The 11,453-nt window shown below is 34.7% G+C and overlaps 1 protein-coding gene across 1 annotated transcript; it reads left to right on the top strand.

The window, feature by feature from the left end:
- The first annotated feature begins 3,549 nt into the window (after window positions 1–3,549).
- il17c (interleukin 17c) lies at window positions 3,550–8,039 on the top strand. The gene is made up of 3 exons (XM_059335987.1): window positions 3,550–3,755; window positions 3,848–4,080; window positions 7,690–8,039. The coding sequence occupies exons 1-3, from the start codon at window positions 3,741–3,743 to the stop codon at window positions 7,952–7,954; spliced, it is 513 nt and encodes a 170-aa protein (XP_059191970.1). The 5' UTR covers window positions 3,550–3,740; the 3' UTR covers window positions 7,955–8,039.
- Window positions 8,040–11,453: the final 3,414 nt, after the last annotated feature.

An 11,453-nucleotide genomic window follows, 5' to 3' on the forward strand; every position in this document is an offset into this window, starting at 1 on the left:
TTGAGAACAATGGTCTAATAATTTTTTCCATGACTGTAGGGTAAATAATTTCTTCAAAATGCAGTTTAATACCAAACTGTGCGGTGTTCGGTGGCCTTCATGAGACCGTCTGGGTGTCAGAGCAATTTCACTGTGTTTATAATATCAGCCCACAACAGAGATTTACAACATTAAGACTCGTGCTTGTTGTAACCTACTTATATGATAGGAAAGTAAGCCTCATTAATACTTTGAATAATATGTTTATATTTATTTTTAATTGCTAGTCCATTGCACATTGCTTGGTTGTAGTAAAAAGTATTAACTTAACTGCGTAAACAATCGTCCCTGTCCGTGGGAGTTTACATCTGTATCGTATCACTTGTCAGTCTAAATTCTGAAAATTCCTAGGTTTTAACTTCTCACAAACAAGAACTGTTTCCCCATACAAAATCTATTTTTGTGTTGATGTTTTATTTTGTTTTTGGTGGAACAGAGAGAGAGACTATAAGGTTTCAGTCATTATCTTAGTTATGGGTGACAGTGTTGAAACAACCACTGAGATCATATCATATTATTATAGCACAGCAGAATGTACACAATGAAAACAATGGAAGACTTTTTAAAGCCTCAGTGCCAATCAGATAGAAGCAGAAAGCTTTGCTAATAATACCTGTCACCTTATCCTTTTCAAAGGAGCCTTGGCAATGTTACTGGGCCAACTATACAAACTTTTGCTGGAAATTTTTCCTGGGAGTACATGGCATTTACAATCCTGTTTTCAAACAAGTTGTATTACATCATCAGAAGTTACACAGTCTGACACAGCCGGGAGCTGTTTAGTCTGTGTCGGCATTTCATTCGCTCATGGCTCATTCTGTATTTCCTAATGAGTATTTCTCAATGCTCTTAAGTAAGCAAAATAGAGTGAACTTTAAACTTTGAATTAATTTATTACTGAATGTTCTGTGTAAACCAATACATTAATGAATCTATAAGTGTAAACTTTAAAGGTTTTATTGTTTATATATATATATATATATATATATATATATATATACAAATATATATATACAAATAAATAAACAAATACATTTGTTTTCTGAGCGTTCTAAAAGAACATTAATAAAAACTAAAAATTATTTAATTTTGAGGGTTCGTAATAAATAAATGAGGAAATCTCTGTGTTCTAAAACAAAAATATGTAAATAAATGCATTAAATACAATTTGCCTTTGTTATAAATAAATTTAAGTTGAAATATTACTTTTTTCAGTGTGTACTGGTAAAAATAAGATAAGAAAGATTAGATAAGATGAGACAGAACTTTATTTATCCCAAAGGAAATTTTTGTTCCAGATTGCTCCAAGTTACAAAAACAATTACAAAACAACCACAATAAAGGATAATATAAGAAAAACTATGAACAAAATAGGTACCAATAACAATATATAATATAAATGTGACTATAAATATAACAATATAAAATAAAGTGTCAGAGGAGTAAAGTGAGTATCAATAATATCACATAAATAACAATAACATTAGTTTAGAAAAGTGTATGAAAAAATACAATATGTATCAAATTAAGCCTAGAAATATGATCATAACATACACAGTTGCACACAAACTGATTTCCAAGACATTGCATTGACTTACATACAATCCCTGGAATAAATAGTATATCTATACATGACAGATGACACATACAGTAAATACATACTGCAAGGAAGCACCAACTCCCTCACTAGCTGTTTACTTAAACCCTTGTTCTTAAGAACGAACTCATACACATTTTTCTTTGTTTCCTTTATTTATCAAATAGTTACAGGATTGATTTATAATTTATAATTTAGACATGAGATGGGGTTTGTTGGTATGAGCAAGCTGAGAAAAACAGTGTATATTTGAGTTTAACACACCTCCTGTGTAACAGCCATGTCCACACGCATCAGCTGTAATGTATAAACAATGCCCAGGTGTGTACTTAACTTGCTATTTGTTGTTATATTTATTTGACATATGGCATTTCTTGCACACAGGTGCATCATATACACATTTGGTAGGTTTACGCTGCCTTCAGACACAATGATCACGGTCACCCATCCGACGTGAATATTAAGTAGCCATGTGGTACACACAGTCTCTTCACAATATGATTCCATCAGACCTTATATCTAGGGCTGGGCGATATGGTTCAAAAGTCATATCCCAATATATTTAGGCTGAATATCGATATATGATATATATTCCGATATTTTCATTGGAAAGTGAGAGCAAATGTCCAGTCAAAGTCAAAGCCAAATATGACATGTCACAAGTAGTTTTATTGAAACTGTTTATTTAAGTAAACATGAATACTGTATAAGTACCTTTTTTCAAAATCAAAGCTCCATAAAGTGCACATTTAAATAAAAAAAATATCTTAAATAAAAATAGCCTATGAAATTAAAAAGGCCGATCTTTTTCTGAAATAAATATATTTATATGAGAAAAGAATAACGAACATTACAAAATAACTAAATATGACAAACCCAAGTAAGGGCAGCATTTATATATAAAGAAATACAACTATATTGATAATATATGCAATATGGTCTAATTCCATATCACATTTAAAAATATACAGATATATTTTCGATATATCGCCCAGCCCTACTGATATCTACACTGTTTAACCCAAGTCAGCAGCTATGCACAGTCCCGTTATGTTTTACAGACATTTGTAGTTAACTAATTAGGTAAAACATTTTGTTATGCAGCATTTTGCTGAATTTTCACTTCCCTTTGTATCCTGCCTCAGGCGCTTCCCTCAAAACAGCCTAATTAAGCCTCAAAGTTAAGTTTATCTTGTGAGATACTATCTCGTACGTATGAGATATGAGATAAACTTCTAGTTTTGGTTTTGGCCAACAATTCCCGAGTTACTATCTTGCACGTAAGAGATACTATCTCGTACGTACAAGTCACTATCTTGTACGTACGAGATAGTAACTCTTAAACTTAAACATAGGTTTTGGCCAACAATGCCCGAAAGAAAAAAAAAACCCATCTTGCCTTTCAGGGCTTCCGTACCCTTCCTTTCTTTTATGGACTGGATTTCTAATTCTCATATTTATTTGTTTCGTTTTTCTTTTAATTTTATTATTTTATTTGTTTTTATTATTATTATTATTATTATTATGGACTATTATTTTTATTTATTCACTATTTATTTATTTATTTATTTTATCCGTGACTCGTCATAAGATGTTTATGCCAGAACCAAACATGTTTTATTAAATCCTGCACTCATATACATACAAATTTAAATGGCAGGAAAAGAAAAAAAAAAAGTAAGGGCTCTGAATACTTTTTTCCATCAATGCTTGAGATGTTATGGTCAAGAGCTTTAAAGTAGACTTCAGCAACAGTCTCCGCTTTCATCACACTGTTTGTGTTTGACAGCATATTTTCTGTTTGTCGTCATCAGCCTCTCTGCACGTGTGTGTGTGTGTGTGTGGGGGGGGGGGGGGGGGGGGGGGTGTATGTGTGTGTGGGCGCGCGCGCGCGTGTGTGTGTGTGTGGGCTGCATACCTGTGACGGCACCTTTGCCAGCCTCCTGTCGGCTATACTTTCACTAAGAAAAGAGGAAGTCGTTATGTGCCATTTCCTTATGCTTTGCTGGTTTTTCCCACATGCCTCCAATAAATAGTAGCCGAGTGGGGATAATGGCAAGTAAACGCAAAGCAGAAGCAGTGAGTGAGAAGACAGCGACAGAGAATGGACGTGACACAGGTGAGTGACACTCAGGCAGGACAGCTGCGGACAGGTGACGGCTTCTCTCTGCCTGCTCGCATCACTTCAGCTGTGTGTCTGTCCCTCCACAGATCATCATATTCGGCCTTTTCTTCCTGGTGCCCGTGCTGATGCAGCCGTGCTATGATGAGGACAAGCTCAGTGACGCAGCGGAGCGCAAGCTGAGGAATCACTACCCGCAGCCTGCGGAACCTGCGGCTGCGCCGGACTCACCTGTCTCACCTGCCTCCTGCCCGGTGGAGATGTTCCGCCAGCCGCCGTCTAAAGAATACAAAGACCGGTCCCTGTCCCCCTGGAGATACATGTAAGTAACAACTATTTCAAACTTTGCTTATATAGTCCGTGAATGAAATTAGTGACTTTTTAAAGCCTTAAATTGATGGAATCGATGTTTTTTTATTTGTTTGCCTTTTAAATGACCACACTGTGAAACGATACATGGCAAGTACATTGATTTATCAGATTTATACATACATATATATATATATATATATATATATATATATATATATATATATATATATATATATATATATATATATATATATATATAGGGTTACAGCTGTATATTGAGGCTACATAATATACTATTATGAGGTTTAAATTAAAAAAAAAAAGTCTAATCACTTTAAATGTATCATGTTTTTTTATGTAAAATAAATTACAAGTACTTCAGAATTTTACTTAAATACAGTACTTAGACAGATCACCCAATAATTGGTGGGAAAAGTATTCAGATCCCTTACTTAAATAAAAGTACTAATACCACACCTGGAAATCACGCCACTACAGTCCTGCATTCAAAACTTACTGAAGTGAAAGTACAAAAGTATTAACATCAAAATGTACTTAAAGTATCAAAAGTAAAATAACTGGAGTCGTTAAGCAGAATGGACCCACTTAGATTGTTTTATATATTCCAAATATATGATTACATTATTTGTATTGATGCATTTATGTAAGCAGCATTTTCATTTTGTCATTGTAGGGCTCATTTTAACTACCTATATACTGTTATGAGGTTTAATTTTTTTTTTTTAATGTCTAATCACTATTAATTGATCATGTTTTTTATGTAAAATTTTGACCTGAAAAGTAACTAAAGCTGTCAGCTAAATGTAGTGGAGTAAAAAGTACAATATTTTCCCCCAAATGTAGTGGAGTAGAAGTATAAAGTTACATAAAATTGAAATACTCAAATAGTATTAGTATTAGTATTAGTATTGGTATAGTACAAAAGTATCAACATCAAAATGTACCTAAAGTATCAAAAGTAAAAGTACTCGTTATGCAGAATGGACCCACTGAGACTGTTTTATATATTCTAAATATATTATTGGATTATTATTTTGGATGTTTTTATGTTTTCTCAAGGTAGGGCTCATTTAAACTACATAATATACTGTTATGAGGTTTAAATAAAAAAAATATGTCTAATCATTTTAAAGTGATCATGTTTTTTATGTTAAATCTTGACATGGAAAGTAACTAAAGCTGTCAGCTAAATGTAGTGGAGTAAAAAGTACAATATGTAGTGGGGTAGAAGTATAAAGTTACATAAAATGGAAATACTCAAGTAAAATACAAGGTATTTAAGTACAGTACTTGAGTCAATGTACTTAGTTACATTCCACCACTGGTTATAATAATATATACCGGTAGTTATTGTTTACATGTTCCAGAGACTGCATCAATGTAATAAAAATCTGTTTTAAACAGGGAGTTTAGCACACTATTAGATGAGTCTATTGAGCTCAGTGGGGACTTTTCGCTCAGATGAGGCTCCCTCTGGAGTTTTTTCTTGTCGAAACTTTTTAAGTTAGATATTAACAGAAGCTGACAGTGAGCTCATTAAAAAAACTGGACTGAAAAGTACTTTACCAGAGATCCTAAAGTTTTCAGAGATGCCAATATACAGCAGGTTATGGCTCTGTGTTCAAATTATACTTCAGATTCACTGATTCAGCCTTTACTCAGCATCACTGAGCTTCACATTTCTCATGCTGCATTGGCGTTCATGCATGCGGTCAACCTTGGCATCACAACACAACGTTAGACTCCACTTGGCACCAGGCTCTCTCTGAGCGCTGATGACGCGCTGCTGTGCGCCACACCCCTCCTGCAGAGAAGGGGAAGTCCCTGCTGCATCCAGTGTCGCGGCTCGGGCTGCCACCGGTTGCCACATATCCTCTGGGGATAACGTCATTGCTTCAAAAATGCACTATCTCTAATCCGTAGCACTTTATTAACTCGGCGATTAGAGAGTTATTTCCCCCGTTAACTTGCAGTCGTCCTAAACTTCCTAAATTCCAGTAAAAACAGCAGGTGGCAGAGTACCAGAGCGTACTTTTTTTTTTTTTTACTAAGGACCATTTATTTAGCAGCTATATTTACATTACATTCACACTATAAGTCTTTGCATTAAAATAACTTATAGGTTTTATAAAATGCCGTATATTGTTAAATATTAAACGAGTGATTCCCATTTAGTTATATTTTCATACCCCATAATGACAAATACATGAGATTCTCTGATCTTGTGTATTTGTTAACCCTCTATGGTCCGCATTATGATGCCAGTTAGGAAACAAAAATGTTTGGAGGGTTTTTATTTTTTTCTTAAAATAGACTAAATTAACATAATCTGAAGAAATTTTATAATTTTTTTAAATTTTTTTTTTTATAAAAGTTTTTGGGGTTTGTTGGCCATAGGCAACATTCTACCATAACATGCACAAGTGAAAATTAAAATTAATTTTAACATAACTTATTTAATAAACATGTGTAAAAGATTCAGTAGCTTTAACATGGTACAATACATAACATTTTAAATTTAAAAACATTATAAAAGGAACTTTTTAAAACTGGTTTCTTGTCTGAATGCGACCCATTGAAATCAACGTCTTGAAAGTGTATGAAATTATCAAAAATGAAGGTTTACTCACCTAAAAGTAGGATTTTTTTTCCAGATGGAAAGGGGCCAGGAAATGACGTTTTGAGTGATTTTTTGTGGCGCAAAATGGCAAAGCTGTTTCCTTTGAAAAAGTCTGCAAAATAGTGTTTAAATATCTTTTTAAAAGTGTCGCATCACTCAAAAACATGCATTGTAGAAATTTGACAGGCCAAAAATGGGTATGTTGCCTCAGGGCAACACCGTACCATAGAGGGTTAAAGGATAGAATAAAGCTGCAACATAAAAAAAAATGTGAAAAAAAGTGAAGAGGTCTGAATACTTTAGTTTAACATGTAATGGAGTACTTTTCCAACATTGTATGTGCTTTTAAGCAGGTAAAACATCTGAGTACAGTTTTGCTGCAACTGCAAAGCATAGGATTGTGTAATAATGCACAGCTAGAGTTTCAGTGGGCCCTGGGACTTTTGTGCATTTGGTAACTCTGCCATATTATGTTGAAATCTACAGGAGCATCTCAATACATTAGAATATCATGGAAAATTCCATTTCCAGTAGTTCAAGTCAAATAGCCCCAACCGAGTATAGAGTGCATATACAGTCATGGAAAAAAATCTTAGACCAGTCCTTGTTTTCTTCCGTTTATTGATACATAAACATAAACATACAAAGTGCTGTTGTAACCTATGTCTCAAAAGAACTTTAAATTTTAATTTATTTTATTTATTGCTGCACAAAAAACATGGAAATCAGTTGCATTTTCAGGAAAGCCTTCTGAAATATGCCTATGTTTTTGTCCACTAGATGGCACTCTTGGTTTAAAGAAAAACACTCAAGTTATGGTTAACTAATTGTGTCCTCAGCCCTTTGTTGAACAAAGAGCATGGGAATGGTTCATGAAGCTACTTTTGCACATCATTAGGAAAGCATAACCATATTACATGTCACTCTTCCTCACTTGTCTGGATAAGTTGCTAACTGAGTCTTCTTGTTGCCTTCCAGACGTGTCACGAAGGCGGATCACTTTCCTTCCACCTATGTCGAGGCTCAGTGCCTGTGTACGGGATGCATCCTGATCCAGGACAACAATCACCCGGTGGAGAGCCACAACTACAACTCAGTACGCATAATGCAAAGCAGGGTGTTCCTCAAGAAGGAGCTCTGCAATAACAACACTGAGGGAAAGAAATATCATCTGAAGCCAGTCACTGTGGAAGTAGCTGTGGGCTGTACCTGCGTCAGGACTCAGACCATTACCTCCTCCTAGAAGTGATCCAACCAGACCTGCTGTCACATTGGCACACAGTTCACGTTGTGTTTGTTTTAAAATGCACTAAGTTCTCTGGATAGTCTAACTCAGTGGTGTCAGCATGAGCAGACACCACTGGGATAATTTATGAGGCTTTAAAGACACTGTTTTTAAAGACATATTTATTATTATGTGAAGCTAATGTAAACAGGGTATTCTAATATGTACTCTGTATATACTGATGGCGATCATCAAAGAAAAGAGCTATTTTATAGTTTTGTAAAACATATTTAAACACTATATTATTTGTATTATAACTATTTATTTGGTTTGTTTTGCATGTGAAATATTTAAGCATTAGAATGAGTGGATGAGGAAGTGTTGGATATTTTGTATATCTTGTATGTTTAGTCCCAATGGGACAACAAGTTCAGCTTCTTCGAAGCAAAATAAAGAAATGATTTGAGAGAGTACAAATTGTTCTATTTCTTTATTCAAAGTTGATATTGGAACATGCCAGACTACAGGTGCATCTCAGTGAATTACAATATCATAGAAAAGGTTATTTATGTCAGCAATTCAATTTAAAAAAGTGGAAGTAACACATAATATTACACACAGAATGAAACATTTCATGTCTTTATTTAGTTTGTTCTAATTATAATGATTATGGCTTACATTTATGAAGACCTAAAACTCAGTGCCTCAGTTCAGTTCATAATACAAAAGACTAATTTTAAAAAGTATGTTTAATATGGAAATGTTGGCCTCTGAAAAGTTGTCCATCTATATGCACTCAATACTTGGTTGGCTATTTGACTGGACTTGAACTACTATATATATATATATATATATATATATATATATATATATATATATATATATTTCAAGTCCAAGTTCTCTGAGAGGTGAGGACATAGGAGTCAGGTCAATCTTTCCACAAATTTATTCAGGATCTGTATGTTCCAAGTATAGTTGTCCACTAACCTTGTATGTAAGTTTATTTTAAATTACAGAAGAAGGATATCTAGCCACACAGGGCTACAGAAATGACATGGATAATATAATAAAGCCAAGACTTATTTCTTTTATGGTGATTGATGCAGAAATGATAATTGAGTGTGTTTTCAGCCCTTTGTTAAACAAAGAGCGCCATCTCTTGGGCTCTGTAAATAAAGCAAATGCTTCACGAAGCTTCGTTGTCCCAACACTAACTCCTGCCATACAACTGAGCAGATAAGTGAGGTGAAACCACACCCTTGTCCCATCGCCAGAAGTGACATAATGCAAACAGAAGTGTGCAGCCTAACAAAATAAACAACATAGGCAAACAACTACTACATAACTATGCCTCTATGTCCCGTACGTTCTGTGTTTCATAGTTTTGAATGACTCTTTCTCTTTTTAAGCAGACGTGCCTTAGATATGTTCTTTAATATTCTGTAATAGGGGCCTACTATATTGAGAGATTGCTAACAGGCTGCCGTGGTTCATCCATAAGTTTGATCTCACTAATTAGACTTTCTATTTAATTAATTGTTGCCTGACTGCTGCTGTTGTTGTACCTGCAGTTCATGGCAGCTTACACCCACTCAAAAATAAGTCATCCTATAGTATGTTGATTTTGTCAGAATAGGTCAAATTTTAAAATGCCTAAAAAGGCTAGAAATGGGTCTATTATAGTCTGTTGATACATGTTAGAGCATAATATTGCCGGAAATTACAGAAAAATACCATATTATGGGGTGTCAAAAAATGACCCTTTTAAAAAAAAAAAAAAAAGTCAGTATGTTGATTTTTGTCAAAAAAGATCAAATTTTAAAATGCCTAAAAAGCCTAGAAATGGCCCAATTATACTCTGTTGATACATGTGGTAGTATAGTTTGTCTAAAAATAGTGGGAGAAGATCATATTATGTGATGTCCAAATATGATCCTCTCAAGAAAAAGTCATACTATAGCATGTCAATTTTTGTCAAAAATTGACAAATTTTGAAAACGCTAAAATAACTAAAAATGCTAGAAATGGCTCAATTATAGTCTTTTGATACATGTTAGAGCATAAAATGGCCAGAAATTACAGAAAAACACCAGTCGTTGATTTTTTTCAAAAAGTTTGAAATGCCCAAAAAGTAGTGTTGGGACAATGAAGCTTTGTGAAGCATTTGCTTCATTTACACAGCCCAAGAGAAGACGCTCTTTGTTCAACAAAGGTCTGAAAACACACTCATTATCATTGTTGAAGCCTTCTTTTTTAAAGCTAAGACCTCCATCTAGTGGGGTCAAAAAATAAAGCAAATGGTTCACCAATCTTTGTTGTCCCAACACTACTAAAAAGGCTAAAATGGGTCTTTCATAGTCTGTTGATACATGTAGTTTGTCCAAAAAGAGCATAAAAACACCATATTATGGGATGTCCAAAAATGGCCCACTCAAAAAAAGTCATACTAAAGCATGTCGATTTTTGTCAAAAATGGTCAAATTCTAAAATGCCTATAAAGGCTAGAAATGGGTCTATTATACTCTGTTGATACATGTGGTATTGTCCAAAAAGAGCAAAAAAACACCATATTATGGGATGTCCAAACATGATCCCCTCAGCCGCCCTCATATAGTTTGTCGGGCGGCTGTGGCTCAGTTGGTAGAGCGGTCACCCACTGAACGGATAGTCTGCGGTGATAGTAGTCACACACACACACACACACGTGCAGAGAGGCTGATGACGACAAACAGAAAATATGCTGTCAAACACAAACAGTGTGATGAAAGCGGAGACTGTTGCTGAAGTCTACTTTACACTAAAACATGTTGGTAGCTCCATCTGGTGAAAGGTTCCTCCCCATCCAATAGAAAACGTTGAATATATTGCTGTTAATTTGGAACTGACACCCCTTTTATACCAGCCTACAGAGTATTGTACATTTGTTTCAGCATTACGTCACTGGAGGTTCTGCTGATAGCTTGTGTTGTAGGTCTGTCTTGTTTCATGGTCCACTCAGTTATTAATCTAGTTATTGGCCTTTTTCATGTTGCCATATCGCAGTAGAAAAAGCACATGGGTCACAGTAGTGAACTTTTGTCATTACTGGATTCTGACCAAACCAGCTGATCTGCAGCTGTGGATAGTGACAAAAATGGGCGGGCATATTGTAGATATAGCTAGACATAAACAGGAAAAACATTTTCAGGGTGGGCCATTTGTTTAGGTTATTAAGATACGTTTCGTGTCAGACCCTGTCTGAGTCTGTTTCCTGCCTGGAGTGCGTCTGATTCTCCAGACTGGGAACGTGCAGACCATCATCTACTGCAGGAAATACACTGACTGTGTCCTAAGTACCTCATAAACCTCACTTCAAAAAATCCAAACTGTCCTTTTGACCCTGTTATGTTTCAGGTCAAATTGACCCATTTCAAAGTTTACATTTTTTTTTTTTTAAGTGATATTTTCATTAATAGAAAATAAATGTGAAAATGTAAAATTAATTATTTTTTTAAAAACCCCAACATCATGTAAAACC

This window comes from Centropristis striata, chromosome 6 (assembly GCF_030273125.1).
Source record: "Centropristis striata isolate RG_2023a ecotype Rhode Island chromosome 6, C.striata_1.0, whole genome shotgun sequence".
Taxonomy (NCBI): domain Eukaryota; kingdom Metazoa; phylum Chordata; class Actinopteri; order Perciformes; family Serranidae; genus Centropristis; species Centropristis striata.

Excerpts from the sequence above, each read along its gene's own strand:
- il17c (XM_059335987.1), top strand. Across the intron at positions 4,081-7,689 it reads CTGTCCCCCTGGAGATACAT|ACGTGTCACGAAGGCGGATC; the intron begins GTAAGTAACAAC and ends GTTGCCTTCCAG.